General features: G+C 44.9%; 1 protein-coding gene across 2 annotated transcripts in view; it reads left to right on the top strand.

Annotated features, from left to right (window-relative positions):
* The window catches only part of LOC310773797 (protein NLRC3-like), a 140,911-nt gene that overhangs the window by 83,337 nt on the left and 34,313 nt on the right, over positions 1–23,261 (top strand). Inside the window, exons 11-12 of one of the 2 annotated variants that reach the window (XM_083633750.1) lie at positions 4,164–4,337; positions 6,255–6,428. In XM_083633750.1, coding sequence (XP_083489876.1) covers positions 4,164–4,337; positions 6,255–6,428 — 348 coding nt within the window. The remainder of the gene's footprint in view (positions 1–4,163; positions 4,338–6,254; positions 6,429–23,261) is intronic. The other variant, XM_083633751.1, reaches the window with a different exon arrangement.

The raw sequence follows: 23,261 nt of genomic DNA, 5'->3' as shown, positions 1-23,261 counted from the left end.
TTAGATCATGTCATTCATATATATATGAATGACATGATCTGGTTTTAGAGGCTTAGATCTAAAAATTGTCTCATCTTTTCACACAATCCTCTATACAAATGAATAACGATGAACTTTGTTGATGATATTCTCGATACTACCCTACAAATCCTAACCACAGTAACTACCCTAACAAGGAAACTGAGAAAAATGGCTTCAAAGTTTTTTGACTGTCCAGCCAAATGACTTATAGGTTGAAAAGTGATAATGCGCTTATTTGTATTATTATTGTATATGTATACATTAAGGATTTTTTATGGCTAAAAAACATGATCAATTACTTGACCTATGCCTGCAAAAATGCAGATACTGCACTCTGTGTATTACCTTAAACAGATGTATAGGTAGTACAAATGCAAAGCGCAGTAACTACAATCTAGTGTCCTTTTCCTGTCTTGTTTTTCACGAGAAAACAATAATCTGTTTTGATTTCGATACCACATTATATCTGTATGTAATTGTTTTATTGTTTACATGTTTAAAATGTTTAAATAGATGAGTAAGAGAAATTCAGGGAATCCTGATTGGATTGTATAACTACAGAGGGATTCACAGTGAGAAGAACAAAGATTATGCCTTGGTGATTGTTATGATGTGAGAGGTGTACAAGCACTGAAGCCTTCAGGGAGCACGTAGAAAAGTTAATATAGGCTCATATTACATTTTCAGGATATTTGCATTTCAAAGCAAGCTCCAATATTATTTTTCCCCAGGATTGCGCCATTATGAGTGATTCATATGTTGGGCTTTGTTATGGAAAGAGCGGGAAAATTGCAGTAACTACAAAATCCAACCAAAAACCAATCAGAACCGCAGTAACTACACGCAGTAAGTGTAGTTACAGCGGTTTATGTCTGTTTAAGTCCAGCTGAAGCTCTAGGAAACCAAATCAAACTGCAGTGAGTGTAAATACTGCAGTTTTGCCTGCTATAGCCTTGCACCTATATGTGATGTGCATATAATCTCCCTTTCAAAGTGTTAGTGCTCCTGACAGCTCAGTATCATCATCATCATCATCATCATCACTCGTCGGGGTAGAGTAAGAATGTCCTCCTCCTGGGTCCTTGTGGGTCTTCAGGTGGGTGAAGAGGCCAATCCTGGAGCCACATATTTTGGTGCAGTGTGGGCAGTCGTGGTCGTGGGTTTGGTTTGGGCCTTGGTGGGGGCTCTCCTTTCTCAGTCTGCACTTGTTTTCTGCAGCACAGTGGAGGTTGTGGTTGTATAGTGCAGCACCATCACAGACACGTTTTCTCCAGGATGCCCTGTTGGTTGCTGTGACCTCCCAGGTGTTGAGGTCTCTGTGGCACTTTTTGATGTTGGCTTTAATGTTGCCGTTGTACGTTTTCTTTTGACCTCCCAGGGCACGTTTTCCTACGAGTAGCTGGGAATATAGGACTTGTTTTGGCATACGAGGGTCAGGCATACAGATGATGTATACATTTTAAATGAATGCCTTCACTTATATGAGCGCACAACAGGCTGTACGTATCCTGTGACGAACAGGTTAGGCTCGTTCATACATATATAGATATATATCTTTTATTACATGTTCTCATGTCTTTACATATAGAAATATATGTATACTTTTTATTTCTTGTTCATGTTTATATGAGGCTGATCTGTTGTCTCTGACATTATTTGTTTGTTTATGTTATGTCATGCTGTTGCGTTGCATCCTGTCATGTCTGGAGTTTGTGGCTCGCTGTGAGCTTTTGGAGGTGATGGGTAGGCTGTGAAACTGAATTGCCCTTCTGGGATAAATAAAGTTGTCTGAATCTGAATCTGACCAGTCCATCTGAGCTGGTGTTGGGCGATAGTGGCAGTGATGGTGGGGATATTGGCTTCTTGAAGGACACAGGTGTTGGTGCGTCTATCCTCCCAGCTGATCTTGAGGATTTTTCTGAGGCATCGCTGGTGATGTGCCTCGAGTGCCTTCAGGTGCCTGCTGTATGTGGTCCAGGTGTCTGATCCCTACAGTAGGGTGGCCAGGGCAGCACTACCGCTTTGTAGAGCAGGATTTTTGTCCTGGGCTGGAAGTGGCGGTTTTCAGACTTTTTCTTAGTCTTGAGAAAGCCCCACTGGCACAGCTGAGGCGGTGGTGTATTTCAGAATCAAGCTTTGGAGAATAGAATGCTGCCAAGTGCCGAGATATGTAAAGTGGTCCACATTTCCCAGTCTGGTACTGTCAACGGAGATGATTGGGGATGGGGTGGGGGTGCTACTGTTGGGTGGTGGCTTTTTTATGTTAAGAGCCAGACCAAGCTTATTGTATGCCTTGGCGAAAGCCTCCAGAGTGCAGTGGATATGGTGGTCGTTTTGCTTTTGGCCCTGAATCTGTTGATGTTGAGAAGTTGACCGTCAGTCCTGTACATTATTCTGACTCCTTGTGTCAGATGTTTACGTGTGAGATGTAGGATTGCGGCAATGAAAATGGAGAACAGGGTAGGAGCAATGACACAGCCCTGCTTGACTCCAGTGTCAACCTTAAATTTATTTTTCATCACCACCGCCACTGAGTACTGTGGCTGACATGTCATGCAACAGTCTCAGTATTTTGATGTTTGTTTTGCCAGAACCAAGGAGTCTGGGGAGGAGTCTGTTTGCCAAAACCCGAGCTAGAGTTTTCCCAGTGGTGGACAAAAGGGAGATGCTGCAGTAATTCCCGCACGCTGCCTTGTCACCCTTCTTAAAGGATGGCTTTACCGATAATCAACCCACTTTGTATCAATAATCTCGGTAAAGTAAGCACAGTAAGGCAGTGTTTACCTTCTCTCTATGTTTTCCTCACAGAGAGCTCCCATTTCCTCCTCTGGCAAGGCGCTCTGTTGTGAGGTGTTTTACGTCACAACCATAGACATAAATAATATGGATGTAGCTCACCCATTAAATGTCTTCTCCCTGGCGGAGTTCAAACGTTGGCCGTCACCATCTTGATTTTTGGTCAGCAGAGTGGGAGGGAATGGGTTGAGTCCTTCCACACCTCACGTCAAATGGGAGTTTCCCCGAGCCACAGCTCCGCCTGCTATTGGTCCGTGATTGGCAAGCTGCGCTATCACTGGACAGGTGATCTGTCAATCACCCTCTTTTCTATCATCTATTTTACTCCAAACGGGCGAGTTATATAAGATATGAGCCCCCCACAGTTGTTATGAAAATGTGAAATTAGTTCTTTAGACCAAAAGTGTGTTTTGGTCCAGGCTGTAAAGATGTTTAATTACTGTTACAAAGTGGGGCATTTTAACAGGAATGATGGGACTTCTGAGTCCTGCCTCAAGTTGCCATTTAAGGATTTACAGTTTAAACAAAGACTTCCGCATCTTCAGGGGAAAGGGAGTGGGCTTGCCCACTGGTCACAACGTGTCATAATGGAACTGCGGACGTTCTGCTCAAGGCACGGAATCTGCTCCGAGGGTGGTTGTTATTGTTTATTTTTAATTTTTAAATATGCGCACATCCACGGAGAATCACAAGCCCAATGACTTGCAGCTGGCGGGGGCGGAGTTTCTGCACGCAGCAGCGTGAGCATTTTTCTCTGTGAGGAAAACACAGAGGGCGGCTGTAGCTCAGGAGGTAGAGCGGGTCGTCAGGAGGTAGAGCATCTCGTCCACTAATTGCTTTGGATAAAAGAGGTCGGTGGTTCGATTCCCGGCTCCTCCAGTCTGCATGTCGAAATGTCCTTGGGCAAGACACTGAACCCCAAATTGCTCCTGTTGGAGTGCCAGCACCCTGCGTGGTAACCTGCCGCCATCTGTGTGTGAATGGGTGAATGTACCTACTGACTGTAAAGCGCTTTGGATAAAAGCGCTATATAAATGCAGGCCATTTACCATTTATATTTACCAAAACATAGAGATGGTAAAAACTGCACATGTGCTTATATTACCGAGATGATTAATGATACAAAGAGGTTTGATTATCGGTAAAGCCATCCTTTTAAAGATGGAGACAATTAAGGTGTCCATAAGTTGTGAAGGGATTTCCTCCTACATACAGCACCATGCAAACACAGTGGACCTGCTTTAGGCTAGGGCCTCATCAATACAATCTGTCAGTAGAAATAATACAATAATGACATTAAATATAACAGAATAATATTTCCACATGATTGTCTTCTTGTCCTTTAGGCTGAGTGCATGTCGGCTGTCAGAGAGAAGCTGCGAAGCTCTGGCCTCTGTTGTCAGCTCACAGTCCTCTAGTCTGAGAGAGCTGGACTTGAGTAACAATGAGCTGCAGGATTCTGGATTGAAATTGCTCTCTACTGGACTGGGGAGTCCACACTGTAGATTGGAGACTCTCAGGTCAGGATGTACTTTTACTATTATATTATTACTTAACATTTTGTAAATTATTGTACTGTAAAATCAGGTTAAAACTTGTATGTCAACTTAGATATCAGTATATAAGGTGAGACTAACATTAAATCCGCCATTGACCCTTTTCTTTCCTTTATTTGTCAGGAGGTCCAATAGACATCCCAGTTTCAAATTTAAATTGTCTGTCAAGTTGTTCAGGGATTACAGAGTTAGAATAATAAAAAAGAACTCCATGCTGATTGCTGAATGAATTAGTAAGTCCAAGTTGAACAAATAAATAAGTCCATGTTGAACAAATAAATAAGTCCATGGTGAACAAATACTGTGAATAAGTCCATGTTGAACAAATAAACAAGTCCATGTTGAGCAAATAAATAAGTATGTGTAGAATTAATAAATGACTCCAAGCTAAACAAATAAATAATTCCTTGTTGAACAACTAAATAAGTCCATGTTGAATAAGTAAATAAGCCCATATTGAAAAAATAAATAAGTCCATGTTGAAAAAATAAATAAGTCCATGTTGAACAAATAAGTCAATTTTGAACAAATAAAGTAGTCAATTTTGAACAAATAAAGAAGTCCATTTTGAACAAATAAAGAAGTCCATTTTGAACAAATAAGTCCAAGTTGAACAAATAAATAAGTCAATTTTAAACAAATAAACAAGTCCATTTTGAGCAAATAAGTCCATGTTGAACAAATAAATAAGTCCATGTTGAAAAAATAAATTAGTCCATGTTGAACAAATAAGTCAATTTTGAACAAATAAAGAAGTCAATATTGAACAAATAAAGAAGTCAATTTTGAACAAATAAAGAAGTCCATTTTGAACAAATAAGTCCAAGTTGAACAAATAAATAAGTCAATTTTAAACAAATAAACAAGTCAATTTTGAGCAAATAAGTCCATGTTGAACAAAATAAGTCCATGTTGAACAAATAAATTAGTCCATGTTGAACAAATACTGTGAATAAGTACATGTTGTACAAATAAATAAGTCCATGTTGAACAAGGGCAGTGGTGGTGGCCCAATGGTTAGAGAAGCGAGCTTGTGACCGGAAGGTCGTTGGTTCAATCCCCGGGACCGGCAGGATAAATCTGGGTGGGGAAAGTGAAAATGCAGCGCTTGCCCCTCCCTCATTACCACCACTGAGGTGCCCTTGAGCAAGGCCCTTAACCCCAACTGCTCCAGTTGAGCTGATCAGTGGCCAGCAGATCAGACTGTGGTTGTACTGGTCAGCTTCCAGGTATGAATGTGTGTGTGAATGTGAACAGGGCACTCCTGAAAAAGAGAGCGTTTCTCTCAGTGAGACTCCCCCTGTATAAATAAAGGTGAAAAAAAAAAAAACATAAGTCCATGTTGAACAAATACTGTGAATGAGTCCATGTTGAACAAAAAATTAGGTCCATGTTGAATAAATACTGTGAATAAGTCCATGTTGAACAGATAAATAAGTCCATGTTGAACAAATAAATGAGTCCATGTTGAAAGTATGTGGGATATTGATTTACTGAAGATATGTCAAACTCTACAGAGAAGGAAGTGATCACATGTTGAATCCATCAATTTTCATGACTAAAACTAGGACAACAAGGTCCAGCCTGACTGCATATTATTGAACTGTATCCAGCTGCTTTTATTTTTGAGATTGTGGACAATTTAATCAAGATAATCAGTATTGTTTTATCACCCAGAACTGCAAACTATACATCACTCTGTGTGTGTGTGTGTGTGTGTGTGTGTGTGTGTGCGCGTGCGTGCGTGCGTGTGTGTGTGTGTGTGCGTGTGTGTGTGTGTGTGTGTGCGTGCGCATGTGTGTGTGTGTGTGTGTGTGTGTGTGTGTGTGTGCGCGTGTCGTGCGTGCACATGCATGTGTGTGTGTGCATGCGTGTGTGCAGGCTGTCAGCCTGTATGCTCTCAGAGGAAGGTTGTACTTCTCTGACCTCAGCTCTGAGCTCCAACCCCTCCCATCTGAGAGAGCTGGACCTGAGCTACAATCATCCAGGAGCCTCAGGAGTGAAGCTGCTCTCTGCTGCACTGGAGGATCCACACTGGAGACTGGACACTCTAAGGTAGGGAGAGGCAATGCTTGCTAGAAGGCTGAGAATCACACATTTTCTATGTCACACTGGAGACTGGACTCTCACGTATGGAGAGGCAACATCTGCTAGACATTTTCTCTATCAGGCCGCACTGTGGCTAAATAGAGCTGTCGCTCCTCATTGGAGCCTCATGCTGTTCATTTCACACACAGTTCAGTTATTAAGGTGAGAGGAGCTTTCTCCAACCAAGCTCACTAGCTGAAACATTCATGTGGTGATCTTGAATCAGAGAGTGGATTCACACCTGCTCATTTGGAGCAGTTGTTTGAAACTGGGAGTGTTTCCCCCTAAAGATCGGTTTGTTTTTGCACATGTGAACACAGCAATCACACTTAGATGCGGGACAAAACAAGCAGGGTGCACTGCGTGAAAGACCCCAGAACCAAGATATGTTTTTTTACGAACTCTGCAAGAATTAGGTGCATATCCGGAGATTTGTTTGTATATACTTCATGTCAGGTCAAATACTGAGCCATATTTGCCTCATATAGTATACTGTGTCCAGATACATCTAATGTTGACATACACACTAAATAAAATGTCCAAATATGCACTCATGGCTCATGCCATATATTGGAAATATGTGGACTCAGTATTTGGCTATAATATGAACAAATCTGGTACATGTCATTTTGTTGTTGTCATTTAAGAAAATGTGGTGAAATAGGGTGTACAAATACAACACAAACTGATATTTTGACTCTGATATTTCACTGATATGACTCATGTGTGGAGTATATCAAGGGTATGATTTGTTGGTATGGGTGTGCTCTGTGTCTGGGGAAATACTCAGTATTTGTGGTGGCCAAATAAATGTCCAGGTACAAAGGTATAAAGATATATGTTCTCTGTATTTTACAACCAAGTCTGCTGCATATTAGCAGTATTTTCCTAATTTAATTTTATAGAATGGAGCACAGCTACAGCCTAGTGATATTTTGAATTTGATATTCAATTGATTCATAGTAAATGATACATACTGATAAATACTGCCATTCCGACCCTGGCGTCACTTTTCAATGCACAGGTACTCATACATAAAAGTTTTTCCACCGTATCTCCTGTATACATCTGTTAAAGCTTTTTAGTATGCTTGACACCAAATGGCTACCTCTGTCAACAAAGTTAACTAATGAAAATGTCAATAAAAGGCAACAGTAACACACTTTCAAGACATCCAAATTTAATATCAAAGAAAAAATAATTTTACATGAACATTATCACATTCTATGTACACATCTTAGAAATATATTACTTGTTACTTGTTAGTTGACTTTTCAAAAGAATAAACTTAAAAAGATTCTACTTATACTTCATTTGGTTTGAGTTTCTCATCAGTTCGGACAGCAGAATTGTGGGTTGTTATACCCAAATTATCCCATTTCATCACAATCATGGCTTACAATCATGGCTTCTTATACTTCAAATTCAAGGAGACATGGATCAAGGTATTACTACAATACGGAGCATTTTTTTAATGAGAACTAGCAGGTTTTACAGAAGCTCACAGACAACAATTAGAGGTTTGAATGTGTGAACACTTAAACTGTGCAGATGCACATCAAGTAAAGGAAATGTCTATATGCTTAATTTCAAAAACTTTCAAGGCCCAGATTTTTTCTCTCAAATTATTATTTTATCAATGCTTTTCATCTTACACAATATAATTCCACTGAAAGATGATAAAAGATATTGCATTATCGTCCATCCCTAAATTAGCTAGCTAATCCAACCTTATTCTAAACACATCTTGCTGAGGGTAGTGTTACCACAACATTCACAGAGTCTTCTCTAGCTCCAGGAAAGGAAACTCTGCATGAACAACATGCACACTGGCTGAAAATTATCTGCATTCGAATAAAAGACGCATGAGACCACGGAACAAAGTCTTTGTCCCAAACCGTGCAGCTGCTATTGTTCCCATAATGTCACATTAAACCAGTTCACCTGAGCCACTGTATGTTCAGTGTTTACTGATTTCCCTGCTCTCAGCAAAAAGAGGGATACTTTCCAAATACACAATATCTGTCCTGGCCATGGCTCCCCATTTGTATCTATGCCAGGTTCTCCAGTGATCTTATCAAGAACCAACCATTTTGCACATACAAATGATGCTGTCCCTGCCCTGTAGTGACATGGAGAAAATATATCACCTGCCAAACTCTATCTGCTACAACATTTGTAAGCAAATGTAACTCGGTGAATTGTTTCACTGGGATACAGTACCTCAAACATGGAATGAAGTGTTAAGTTGTCTGACTCAGGCCATGTTTAGACGACGTAAAAACGCCTATAGCTTCCCCTATTCTGTCTGTCTGTTTCTAACTGGCTTGATTTATCTTGTAATTAAAGTTTAAATGAATTTTCCACACACAGAAGCAGTAGCGGAGCATACACCCGGGCAGAGGGTGCGCCCGCCCCGGGGCCCACTCGTCAGGGGGGCCCCATTTTTTTTTTTTTTTGCAGGCCAGGCCAGGCCACCGGGCCCGGCTGGCAACCTGTGTTTTTCTTTTTCTTCTTCAGAACAAGCTTGTCTGTAAAGTGGCTTCACTGTAGGCTTTCTTGGACATAATATTACTTGGCTCAATGAGTGACAAATTGTGTTTTCGGATATAGGGGCTATCAGCTATTTTACAGTTGTGACTTAAAATTACTTTATTTAATAAAGTCAGTGGTGTGAGTGTGAGAGGAATTCAATCAATAGACAATAACATTGGTGTGTTTAAAGCAGCTATGAGCAACTTTTTCGATTGTTATTAAACAGTATAAATTTAATATCAATGCATCACATCTTACCTCTAATAGTCGACGAGACCAACGCAGAGTAGTCTCGCTTGAACCCCGAGTGAATCGGCCAGTGTTAGACTGTCTGTAGCCAGGGCAGATCAGGAAGTGAAATGAAACGGTTTGCAGCAGCCACTTCGGCCATAACCACAAAATAACTCCAAAAAACCTGTTAGAATATAACGAGAGATGTTCCCGAGAGTATGCGTGGCGTTCACAATGTTTATGCTAGTGTTGCTAGGCAGCGCGAACGGCTAGGCAGGCAGCTGCGTTTCACTTCCGGGTTTCACTTCCGCGTTTCACTTCCGGGTTACCCGGTCCGGTCTCTCTAGAGGGCCCCCTGTTGACGCAAGTTTAGACAGACATAGACTTAATAATCACCTAAGGGAGCAATCTCAGATACACACGGCTTTGGTCTCAGCTACTATTATAGGTAAGATGTGATGCATCAATATTGTAATTATACTGTTTAATAACAATCGAAAAAGTTGCTCGTAGCTGCTTTAAAATGAGATATTCCACTAAATATGGCTAAAACCGATTCAAACATGCAAAAAAGGCAAATTTTTCTTCGCGGCCTGGCCTGGCCTTAAAACAAAACAAAAAAAAATTATGGGGCCCCCCTAAGAGCTTCGCCCCCTCTGGGCTGATAGGGTCGCTCCGCCCCTGCACAGAAGTCACAATGGTAGCCTAATAAACTGCTCCAGATTGGATTACCGAATAAAAACCCAGTAAAGCAACATAAAAAAGACCTGAGCACAATTAGGACTTCACTTGAGGAAATGCATTGCAGACAGTGAGTTGTCTTCAATTATTCAATGCGGGAGACAGTGATTAATATGGCTATGTGCGACGTTAGCGGGCACTTAATGCAGATTGTGTTTTTAGCAAATTGTTATCACGTTTGTTGAATTTCAATGTGACTCATTGTGCCTGTGGCATAAGGCTGTATAGTATTGGGCTAGTTCAATGCTCCTATTGCCTACACAGTAAACATACCTGACAAGACAGAACAATGAACAAAATAAATCCTCCACACTCTCCACGTCTCCCGAACACAATCCTGCACAAATTAATCCAAGGGGAAATACGGAAGTTCAGCTGTCAGATTTCACTCGTCAAAATACATTTATACAAGGACCGATACATTGAAACCATCTAACAGGTGCATCCATACATCATAAAGGTGAGACTAACAAAAATATAAACTAAAATGATCAGAGATTATAGGATGGAATGTGATATATGTTGTGCTCGCAGGAGCTGGTTTGGTTATGAAATATGATTATTAATAATTATGAATTATTAATATTCATAAATTTATTAGATTTGACAGAGAATATTGTATTCTCTGTAAGATTCGGGGCACCACTGTAGTTAAGGCTACAGACCTGTCTAAAAGTCAGTTATGACTAGATTAGACACCAAACCAAATTGTCATATCAGTCTCATAGTGATATAATGTACATTGTACAGTTGATTGAAGGGTCAAAGTTCGTAAGCTTCTGTCACAGATTTCCACAGATAAAATACCTCATGAATAACACCCAAGATTCATAGCATTATGTAAGAAAAAGATTTAATAAATCACAATATCAATTCACATTAACATAATGATTAAAATATCAGTTCATCACATTTACTTTACAACTAATAATCTATCACATCTATAGCTAATACCTAATGTAAATAAACAGTATCACTGTGTGTGTGTGTGTGTGTGTGTGTGTGTGTGTGTGTGTGTGTGCGTGTGTGTGTGTGTGTGTGTGCGTGTGCGTGTGCTTTAGGGGAAGAGAAGGAGGGAGAGAGGGAGGAGTGGCTCGTTCTGGCTGTCTCTGTGATGTAATCACAGGATTGGCTGAGAGGCGGGCTGATCGTGTGTAGACCGCCTCCTTTTCAAAATGGCGGTTTTGCCAAAGTTGAGGAAGGATTGACCTGGTCAGACAGAGGTGGCTGGGGGGGGCGGTCTGGAACCGCCTCCTTTCCAAAATGGCGGTTCTGCCGACTTTAGGAAGGGACTGTTTAGCCGGGCTCAGCTGGGAAGACGAGAGAGGGGGAGAGCGAGGGAGAGAGAGAGAGAGGAGAGGGGCCCGCTGATGGCCGCTAAGTTCTTCCGAACTTGGCGCTCACCTTCAGGCGTCTATATCATTCAACAGTGTGCGAACATTGTACATCAACATACAGGGTAATGCATTCTAACCCTAACTGCCCAGAACCATTAAACCATAAACTCTCACGTGGGTCTCGCTTTGTGAGCGGGTTCCTCTGTTGCTCTGCACGCGCCTCTGGGGTGCCGTGGAGCGGATGGCGTTGGTTCGTGGGAGCGATGGCCTGCAGCGCGGTTCACCCTGGCCTGGAAAAGCGGGCAGCGGACGTCTGCTGGGGGTGCAGATGATGCCTGGGGTTGACGTGCAGTCTCTCTGCTCGTGGAGTCGAGGTCTGCTGCTTTGGGTCCCTCTCTGTGGCTGGTTGCAAGCCACGGTCTGTCTTGGGCGTCTTTCGTCTGCAGCAGTTGGTTGGATCTGCTGCGGTGTGGCTCTTCTGCTTCTTCTGCTCCTCTTGGTCTGCTGAGCGGTCTGCTCGCGGTACGGTCTTGTTGTCGGCTTTTGCGGTCCAGCTGGGCTTCTCTGGGCAAGGAGAGCGGCTGGTCTACGCGCGAGTTTGAAAGCACAGGAAGGGCTTTTCCGTGCGACTTATAACACTAAACCGACTTAAATTAAACTGAGATTAAGTGGAACTATCTCAGTTTACGCATGCTATGTCTGGTGGGACTTACGGCCTTGGTAGGCGATCCCTGGGCCTGCTGTGGGTTCAGAGTCCTCTGGGGGCTGTTCAGGCCTGCAGGGCTCGGTCCCTCTGGGCTTGGTCGCCTGCCGGGGGTGCAGAGAGCGGGGGAGGGGAGCCGGCTTCTCTGGCCCCTCCAACCCTTGGTTCCGCTGCGTGCGATAGCTTAGTTGAGACTCTAACTTAAAACTGTTTTCCACCAGTTTTGTTACTGATCCCATATTAAAATGAGCATGCATGGTGGGCCAATCACATCGTTCGGTGAGTTGGGCTATGCCCAGCCCACTTGTGTTATTTGAGTGGGCTCAACCCATTCTGTAAGTTCAACTGAAAGGTCTCTCTGTTCACCTTTCGGTTGTGGGGGGCACTTGGTCTTTGAAGCTCCGGGAGGTGTTAAACGTCCTGGGGGTTGAGAGATAAAACAATGGCCGGAATCCTTTGAGGCTCGGCCTCCCGCTGTGCGGGTATCTGTAGGGTGTGACCCAGCCATTTGGTTCTCTCTGTCTTCACCCCGAATGTGAGGCCATATCTAAACACAGGCAATACACTCAAATGTCCCACATTCAAACATATAAGTAATACAGTACAGTCCATAATGTGTCGATCACAACATCCCCCCTCCTCGTCTGTGGACTGCTGTCGACCTGCGGTCCGCAGGCGAGGATGAAGGGCTGTACAGTCAGTTGTGGTAACTTTCGGTCACCATGTCCATCTGTTCTGTGGGATCAAAGTGTCATATTCGATATAGGACGTTCATAGTTCATCATCGGTTCAGGCTTGGTTCTGGGCAGACTCCTAACCATAGACTCATTACCATATAGATAATACAACCTTAAGGTCATATACACAACATCATTTCAAAATCAACAGGGTGAGCAGGGAAGGGCAGGAGGAGAGAAGGAGAGAGAGAGAGGGTGACAGGGTGTGATTTTGAATGTGTGCTGCGTTCCAGCAGTGTTCGTGCATGAGTCTATGTGTCTATATGTAGCTATGTGCCAAGCTTTGTCCTATTTGGTGTGGACTGCCTGCCGTAAAGGTGTTATGTTTCACAGCACAGCGTTGACCATGCCTCTAGCCTACATAGAGATAATGGTGAGAGCCGAGTGACAGGTGACTGCCAGTCACCCGCCCTTCACCCAGTTTGATGTCATTTCCTGGGAGGGCCTCTGGTGGCTTGAATGCCCACCCTGCCCGTCAGGCGTCTGGCGCCCGTTCGGATGTCTAATTGGGTGGAGGGCCTAGTGTGCTGAGGAGACTCACGCCGTTCGCGCCCTGTGGCGCGACTGTGATGTCTCTTTGGGCAGCAACTACCCCCCTTGGCTCGGTTCTGCGGAACCGGGTGGTCTGGCCTGCATGGTGAGCGTGTGTGTGGTACCGTCTCTGGGTCCACACACACGCGGTTGGTGGGTTGAAACTGGCCATTTCTGCTTTTTGCTTCGGTTTCCACCTCCCACGCTATTGAGGCGGTTTTGAGAACCGTGCGCATGTTTCGGTCATACCAACGTGCGTCTAGGGCTACGGATGGGCGCACCGAGTCATGCAGACCGTCTAGGAAAAGTTCCTTGAGACGTGGCACGTCTTCTTGATCCGGGCCATTTCTACCTTGACTATATATCTTCTTCAAACGTCTAAAGTAATCCCTAGGATGTTCCTGGTAATTCTGTTTGACGTGTAAGGCCGCGTTCCTCCCCGCCGCTGGCCAATGAGTAGAGATATATTCTTCGTCCAAGGCTTCGCGAAGCTTGTCAAAGTCATCTCTGATATGGGAAGGTTGCGTTTGGATAAACGCACGCACATGCTTTGAGCTCGTGCTCCATATCAGTTGAGCTTTCTCTCGCGGCGAGGCATGTGGCAGAGCCTGCGAACCACGTTCGACTTCGTTGAGATAATCGGTCAAGTGTACCTCGTGACTGGCGGGATCGAACAAGTCGATGTCGTTGGCTATTGACTCCAGTAAGTGATAGCGTGACTCTGCTTCTCGGAGAGAGAGTTCTGAATCACTCTGTTTTGGCAGTGGAGGCTGCAAGAAGGAGTGGCCGTTTGCCCGATCGGGCACCAAAGCGCGACTAATGTCATCATGCCGGGGGTCCCCCCTTTCGGGGGGAGGGGTGGAAGAGCTGACTTCCTGTTTCCTTGGTGGACAGGAGCTAGAAAGTGAGTGAGGCTGGATAGCCTCTTGTGAAAAAGACCTATCAGCGCACCCGTTGGTGGCCTGAGCAAATGACGGTTTATAATGCACAGGGCGGTAGTCGATCGACTCGCCACGGGCGTGATAAATGGAAAGTCGGTAAGACACACGTTCCTCCCTGCAGGGGGTTGCAGTGTGGATCGTTTTGTCATAACCGGAAGTGGCGCTGTCAAGTCGTTTGACTGTCAGCGGTTTGTGCTCTGAGGTGGAAGTCAGAGCTGGATGAAAGCGTGAATAACGTCTGAGTCTATACGTAGGTTGCTCGGATGAATGACTGACTGGTATGTCGGGAGCATGAAAGTCGAGCTCTGACTCGGATGACGACTGCTGGGCTGAATAGCCTGAATCAGTTTGCTCGTTGTGAGAGCGGTCTCCCCCCTTTCGCGGTGTGGTGTCGTGATGTCTAGCAGCGCGGCTGCTTGCCAGCGCGGGCGCTAAGTGGTGTGCGGGGGTCTGATTCAAGTCGGGGGTTGGTCTAGCCCTAGGAGGCGTGTCAGCCTCCGGTGCCGGCGGGGCTATGGCCCTTACGGCCTTCTGGTGCTCTTGCTGCTTGGCCGTTCTCGCGTTTAGCCGTGCGATCACTGCTCGGGTGGTTGGTGGAGCAGTGCGACCCGAGAGGGGGACCGTTCTGGGTCCGAGGGCCGCCGTGGATCCGGTCTGCATGCCCTTTTGGCTCTGTTGCAGCCGGGAAACTTCGGTACGCAGTCGGGCTAATTCTGTTTGGCAGACCTGGGCTTGTCGATGCAGGCCCAGATTGGCCTGCAGCGTAGCTTGACAGCTGTTGCGCAGTCTGCCTATCTGCGTCTGGTAGACAGTGGTCTGCCGCTGATGCGCAGCGTCCTGCACATGGAATCTGCGATTTTGCAGAAAGAAAAGAATTCCCAATGGAATTATTAGGACCGCTAGTGTTAGCATTACAATGCTAAATTCATCTGCTCCTCCTGTGGGCGGGCAGATGAGAGAGGCGGCTACCGCTTGCAAGTCGGTGGCGGCCGTCTTAAAGAAAGTTTCAGCGCTGACCATCTTGTGGCAGCGCCGACTCATGGTGATGAGTCAAGCAGCTGTTTTACTGCTGTCAATTTTAAGCAAAAGGTGTGTGCACTCACCGTGTTGCTATGGCATCAATGCCGTCAATGCTTACTTGTCCTAATTAAAGAATGGCCCAAATGTGACAGTCTCTGTGAGTTAGCTGCCAATTGCATGCAGTTAGCTTGATGACTGTCGGCTGTCACTGTCATGTCAGCTGTCAGTGTCATCAGGTGCGGGGTGTCTGCCTGTCTTTCGCATGCAAATTCACTGTGACTGGTGGTCACAGGCTTTGTTTACACTTTGTCTCTGGCTGTTGAGAGCCAGGGTGAATGTTTTTGAGTGCTAATGTGGGGGGGGGGGGGGGGGCAGCCTGACTTCCTCCCCCCTTTGCCGGTGTGGCTTTCAAATTAGCATCAAAGGTTCCACTTTAAAATGCGCAGCACTGTTTGTTTACTCTCTGTTCAAGTCACTCTCTGATAGAAGGAACATTGCTATCTCTCATAATTTAGGTTGAAGGCACAGTGGGAAACAGTGTGTTAACTGTGGTTTCTAACACAAAAATGGAATCAAGGATTTTAAACTGAGCTGTTGTCTTTGGGACTGTTTTGCTCAGAAATATTCAATACAAATCCTAACTTGTGTTAAGATTATGGGAAGATTCCATATTTTATGATTAGAGTTCCTTTAGTGTCTTCTGACGCATGTGATTTGCTTGGCAAAGCGCTATAGAAAACCTGATTTTGGAAAAATTTGAAAAATTTTGATTTTTCAAAAATGTATGAATTTTTATTATTCATGCATATCATATCTGTGGAAATACTGATATTAGAATCCTCAAACGGGGCGTCATTTATGTTGTGCTCGCAGGAGCTGGTTTGGTTATGAAATATGATTATTAATAATTATGAATTATTAATATTCATAAATTTATTAGATTTGACAGAGAATATTGTATTCTCTGTAAGATTCGGGGCACCACTGTAGTTAAGGCTACAGACCTGTCTAAAAGTCAGTTATGACTAGATTAGACACCAAACCAAATTGTCATATCAGTCTCATAGTGATATAATGTAGATTGTACAGTTGATTGAAGGGTCAAAGTTCGTAAGCTTCTGTCACAGATTTCCACAGATAAAATACCTCATGAATAACACCCAAGATTCATAGCATTATGTAAGAAAAAGATTTAATAAATCACAATATCAATTGACATTAACATAATGATTAAAATATCAGTTCATCACATTTACTTTACAACTAATAATCTATCACATCTATAGCTAATACCTAATGTAAATAAACAGTATCACTGTGTGTGTGTGTGTGTGTGTGTGTGTGTGTGTGTGTGTGTGTGTGTGTGTGTGTGTGTGTGTGTGTGTGCGTGTGTGTGTGTGTGTGTGTGCGTGTGCGTGTGCTTTAGGGGAAGAGAAGGAGGGAGAGAGGGAGGAGTGGCTCGTTCTGGCTGTCTCTGTGATGTAATCACAGGATTGGCTGAGAGGCGGGCTGATCGTGTGTAGACCGCCTCCTTTTCAAAATGGCGGTTTTGCCAAAGTTGAGGAAGGATTGACCTGGTCAGACAGAGGTGGCTGGGGGGGCGGTCTGGAACCGCCTCCTTTCCAAAATGGCGAGAGAGGGGGAGAGCGAGGGAGAGAGAGAGAGAGGAGAGGGGCCCGCTGATGGCCGCTAAGTTCTTCCGAACTTGGCGCTCACCTTCAGGCGTCTATATCATTCAACAGTGTGCGAACATTGTACATCAACATACAGGGTAATGCATTCTAACCCTAACTGCCCAGAACCATTAAACCATAAACTCTCACGTGGGTCTCGCTTTGTGAGCGGGTTCCTCTGTTGCTCTGCACGCGCCTCTGGGGTGCCGTGGAGCGGATGGCGTTGGTTCGTGGGAGCGATGGCCTGCAGCGCGGTTCACCCTGGCCTGGAAAAGCGGGCAGCGGACGTCTGCTGGGGGTGCAGATGATGCCTGGGGTTGACGTGCAGTCTCTCTGCTCGTGGAGTCGAGGTCTGCTGCTTTGGGTCCCTCTCTGTGGCTGGTTGCAAGCCACGGTCTGTCTTGGGCGTCTTTCGTCTGCAGCAGTTGGTTGGATCTGCTGCGGTGTGGCTCTTCTGCTTCTTCTGCTCCTCTTGGTCTGCTGAGCGGTCTGCTCGCGGTACGGTCTTGTTGTCGGCTTTTGCGGTCCAGCTGGGCTTCTCTGGGCAAGGAGAGCGGCTGGTCTACGCGCGAGTTTGAAAGCACAGGAAGGGCTTTTCCGTGCGACTTATAACACTAAACCGACTTAAATTAAACTGAGATTAAGTGGAACTATCTCAGTTTACGCATGCTATGTCTGGTGGGACTTACGGCCTTGGTAGGCGATCCCTGGGCCTGCTGTGGGTTCGGAGTCCTCTGGGGGCTGTTAAGGCATGCAGGGCTCGGTCCCTCTGGGCTTGGTCGCCTGCCGGGGGTGCAGAGAGCGGGGGAGGGGAGCCGGCTTCTCTGGCCCCTCCAACCCTTGGTTCCGCTGCGTGCGATAGCTTAGTTGAGACTCTAACTTAAAACTGTTTTCCACCAGTTTTGTTACTGATCCCATATTAAAATGAGCATGCATGGTGGGCCAATCACATCGTTCGGTGAGTTGGGCTATGCCCAGCCCACTTGTGTTATTTGAGTGGGCTCAACCCATTCTGTAAGTTCAACTGAAAGGTCTCTCTGTTCACCTTTCGGTTGTGGGGGGCACTTGGTCTTTGAAGCTCCGGGAGGTGTTAAACGTCCTGGGGGTTGAGAGATAAAACAATGGCCGGAATCCTTTGAGGCTCGGCCTCCCGCTGTGCGGGTATCTGTAGGGTGTGACCCAGCCATTTGGTTCTCTCTGTCTTCACCCCGAATGTGAGGCCATATCTAAACACAGGCAATACACTCAAATCTCCCACATTCAAACATATAAGTAATACAGTACAGTCCATAATGTGTCGATCACAACATATATTATAGAGCTAAATATCACCCAACAAGGAACAGATTAAAGAGGAAGAGGTGGGGCGTAAACAGGAAATTAAAGCAGCTACGAGCAACTTTTTCGATTGTTATTAAACAGTATAATTACAATATTGATGCATCACATCTTACCTATAATAATAGCTGAGACCAAAGCCGTGTGAATCGGAGATTGCTCCCTTAGATGATTATTAAGTCTGTGTCTGTCTAAACTTGCGTCAACAGGGGGCTCTCTCTCTCTCTCTCCTTACCGCCGGACCGGATAAACGTGGAAGTGAAACCCGGAAGTGAAACGCAGCTGCCTGCCTTCACCCGTTCGCGCTGCCTAGCAACATAGCATAAACAATGTGAACGCCACGCATACTCTCGCGAACATCTCTCGTTATACAGGTATAACAGGTTTTTTGGAAGTTATTTTGTGGTTATGGCCGAAGTGGCTGCTGCAAACCGTTTCATTTCACTTCCTGATCTTCCCTGGCCACAGACAGACTAACACTGGCCGATTCACTCGGGCTTCAAGCGAGACTACTCTGCGTTGGTCTCGTCTTAGAGGTAAGATGTGATGCATTGATATTAAATTTATACTGTTTAATAACAATCGAAAAAGTTGCTCGTAGCTGCTTTAAGAGGCACTGAGAAGGAAGAGTTACATTGCTAAACAGCAGGGGTGGGGTTGGAAGTAGAAGAAAACTGCCAGGTATATACATTAAAATAACATAAATAGAAAACAGATTTAATATACATACATTATACATGCCATAACAACTTTTGTTACACTCACCCCCCTAGAATTACACTAACATCTGCATTGTACCAAAATGTACCTGTGTCATACTCATAGTTATAGAAATCACAAAAGCACAGAAAGAAAACGCTGAATTACTGGAATTGTGACCTCGTGACAATAAGCCGGCATAAGAATACCACCACAGTAGGTGGTCCAGTGGATTACATCAGCAATAACTGCTACCAAAAAAAAATTGTCAGGAGGGACAGAGACCCACTCTGCGCCTATATCAGAATCTCAGGACACTCTATGGGCTAAATGAGGTGCCATTTACACCACACAATCTAAGCCACACGTCACTTGGACACATCTCAAAAGTCAAATCTGCTCAAAATGCTCAAAACAAAAAGAGGAAAACCACACAGTTATAGCTGTTTCTTGAAGCTTCTTGAAAGACAAACAATCAAATAAACACTGTGTGGTGTTTTGAGACCACAGACTCTATGAGCCTCCTAACAGGTTTAATAGCTCTGCCAAATCCTGAAGCACGGCCCTCACCCCCGCCAGAGGCCGGGATGGGACTAACATTAACATGGGGAGAGTGTGACACAGGGGAGGGGTGGGATGTAGGGGATGGAACAGAGGGAGAAGCAGCAGCAGGGATGGCCATAGGTGGAGGACGGGTCTGCAGCAAAAGCACAGTCTTTAGCAGCTTGGCATAATCTTGTTACAAACTGCTGCACAGTCTCTCCCGGTTTCTGTGTTATCTGGTAGAAAGCTTGGCGGACGATCGCAGTGTTTACTTACGGTACGAAGTAGGCATTCAGTGCTGCGACCTCTGCACCATAATCTGCTGCCCCTCCTGTGTTCGGCAGGGTTGAGAAAACATCCTGGAAAAAGGGAACAGCGAGCACACTCCAAAAATATATAGCTCCGGTGCAGGGCACACGCAATATCAAGTCACAGCAGAAAAAGCCAGCACACAAAATGTCCTTTTATGGGTTTAATTAATACCTTAGTCTGGGTAAGGCAGCAGCACAGCAACAAACGTTTCGGCACGCAGGCCTTCTTCAGTGTTGTGCCGCAGTAGGCGGACATGGCGGTTAAATACAGTCAAAACCGGAAGTACATTCAATTATATAAAAATGTACATAAACCGCCGAACGTAGACGGGTACAAACAAGGAAACGACCGTATCAAACTACTTACAATTATAGATCATGTTGTGTAAGAGATACAACAAAGTTCAGATCGCACATTGGTCAGGAAAGCACACAAACAGACCTATAGACACGGAGAATACAAGGTGGAACATAGCAGCATTTATATAGAAAATAGAACTATTAGAAAATAGAAAAATAATTTTGATAAAAAAAAAGATAAGCCTGTATATTACAGGTATCAAGTCCTTTGACTTGATATGGTCCCCTCTCGATCAAGATTTCTGCGGACTTGAAGGTGCAGGACTGGGTCGGGCGAGGGCCACAGAGATGGTGTTAGCAGCACGGACGGTAGTAGATGTGCTTCTGCTGCTGCTGCTGCTGGCAGCGGCCTCCATCTCCGCTGGTGGACTTGGTGGATCCTTCTTGCCTTCTTGTCTTGCTTCTTGTCTTGCCTCTGAACCTGGGCGGTCGCAAATCCTCCCTCTCCTGCTGCTCCTGCACCTTTTTCCCTCTGCCTGCAACACCACGCTAGCCGGAGCAAACTTGCATTTGTCTATACGAAATGACAAACATGGATTTATTGGATTTAAGCTGGTCTCTCAACGCAAATCAACTAAACTTTGAGGAAAGCGAGGTCCGTACGGGAAGACAGCAGCGATTGACCCAAGGCTGTGACGTCATGAAAATTGAGATGGGCGGTCAGTAAATTTGAACTGTGAAAAATGGATTATACCTGGATTATATCACGGAAATTTCCACTGATCTGCATAAGGAATGAACTTATGTTGGGATTCCAGAGACTTAAGACCTGTTCTGTTTGGTCTGTGTGACCTGATAGGAATTCAGGCAACCAAAACATTTTCATCCTAATCTGGACTCGGAGCTGCCAAGGACGCAGCCGAAATTCCTCTCCTGATATCTACGAATGCAACTGCGCTCATCCACCCTCCACCCTCCCCCTGACACCTGTTGGACTCGAGGCTGTCACCATAGCGACCCGCTATGTTTCGCTCACCATCCGGGAAGATGACTCCCCCTATCAGGCTCACTAGCACACAAACAATTGGACATTCACAGACTCTCAAACACACACGCACACACACACACCCCCCCCCCCCCCCCATGCCGCCTTGTTCCAGCCTGGCTCTGCAAATCTTTCCTCCACGCTTCATCCTCACCCCCCCCCCCCCCCTCCTTCCCTCGTTCTCATCTGAATGGGGCCATATAGATGGAGGCTGCTATGAGCGATAGCATAGCCCCCAGTCCTGTGTGAGCGAGCTTCTCCCCCCCCTCCCACTGCTAAACCCCCGTTCCCCGCAAACCCCCTCCTTCCCCCCCCTAGTATTTCTTGTTTCTCTGTGTATGTTAAGTCCTTACATATAACAACAAATGGTTATGTATTGTATAATAGTCAAGTGTGCCATTATTCCTATTCAAATCTAGTAATAATGTTAAAAATAGTCTTAATTTGAGTATAGAAGGTGATATCCATTTGTGTGTTGTTGTTTTTTTGTCCCTCTGTTGTTTGTAGAGGACCACAATGGAAATAAGCCAATGGCTTTATTGTGTTTTTATCCTCGGTGATTGTCTGTGTTTTCCCTGTATTGTTGACATTCACCCAATAAATCAATCAATCAATCAATCAATCAATCAATCAATCCCTCCCGATGGCGTTGTCACTAGCAGCAGACCTGGGTTCAATAAACCTTAACGAGGAAACCCTCTGCTGTTCGCGTGCTTGCTCCTTTTACACTCGCCTCTTTTTCAACTGGGCTCCAGACAATTTTGGTCGCTTAGGGTTACACATGATGTTTATGTTTCAAACTGCCCCTTTCTTTCGCTTTGCTTTTTTTCTTTCTTTCTTTCTTTCTTTCTTTCTTTCTTTCTTTCTTTCTTTCTTTCTTTCTTTCTTTCTTTCTTTCTTTCTTTCTTTCTTTCTTTGTGGCATTGTTGGGGTGAGGGTGGGCCACCGCAGGAGCAGGTAGGCGGGTGCTGCAGGTGCATGAAGCCCAGTCATTGGTGCAGCGCCACAGTATGAGCGTGATTGACCCATTGTGTGGGTTGTTTGTTTTCTTGCTGCCTTCACAAGGTGGCGCCATAGGCGGTCGCCTATATCGGCTATATGCACGAACCGGCCCAACAGTGCAATGTTATCCAGTCGACTGTTTGTGAGTTCAATTTCCACTCACCTAGACACGCTTGGATGATAGGGAAAAGTTCCTCCGCTCTCCTGCTGGACAGGCTATTCACCTTATGTAGCCCCGCCTGCTTTGACCCAGTTGTCATGACTTCCTGTTCAAAACACCGTCTGTTTTACCTGGTCACTAGTACTGTACTGTCACAGGAAGTGTAAACACAATAGGAAGTAACTGGCTGACCCCTGAGTTGGAACATATGGTGAATAACACGTACAGACTACAAGATCCTCGTGAGTCAGCAGTCTGTGTTCCTTTCTCACTATACAACTGTCTGTCTTGTAATCAGGAGTCTTTGAGTCGTTGTGGTTTTCACAATATATGACTGAGCTGCGACACATTACAAGATATTTCACCAGGAGAATCCCCCGACGAGTCCGCAAACGCAGTGTCACACCTGCTATATTCTTTCTAAACACATCAATGGGTCATTCTCCAAAATTGGTTCAATGTTAGATTTATTAAGTCGGAGTTATTAACACATTCACTGCCAGCCTTTTTTTTTTTTTACTGTAGGTAGGTTCTGCCAGAGGGTTTTTTTGAGGATTCTGGCTCATTTTACAAGAGCCGAGGATTATTTTCTGCTTGGAGTTTGTGAACACAAAGTTCACAAAAGTACTAATAGAATGTGTGCTTTCTCTGTCTAAAAGAGTTAGTTTGTAGAGTTAGTAGTTATGTAGATATTAGCCGTTGAGTACAGCATGGTTTCAGCGTCTGAGAGTGAAAGCTGAGATAATCGCAGTTTTGTGAAATTCAATCAAACAGGCAGAACAGTCACTTTAACCATTTATTTTTGGCATCAGTGAGAGATCAGACATCTAAACAATATAGTTCTGAACGCCCTCTCCTTCAAACTCCTCCCTCCGTGGGCGTGTCTGGTGGCTTTCAGCCTGCGTTTGTCACAAGCGAGTGTTCTGCTGCTGCTGCTGCTGCTGCGAGTTTGA

This window comes from Poromitra crassiceps (genome assembly GCF_964638095.1).
Source record: "Poromitra crassiceps genome assembly, chromosome: 3".
NCBI classification, from domain to species: Eukaryota; Metazoa; Chordata; class Actinopteri; order Beryciformes; family Melamphaidae; genus Poromitra; species Poromitra crassiceps.
This window is presented reverse-complemented; position numbering and strand designations above follow the sequence as displayed.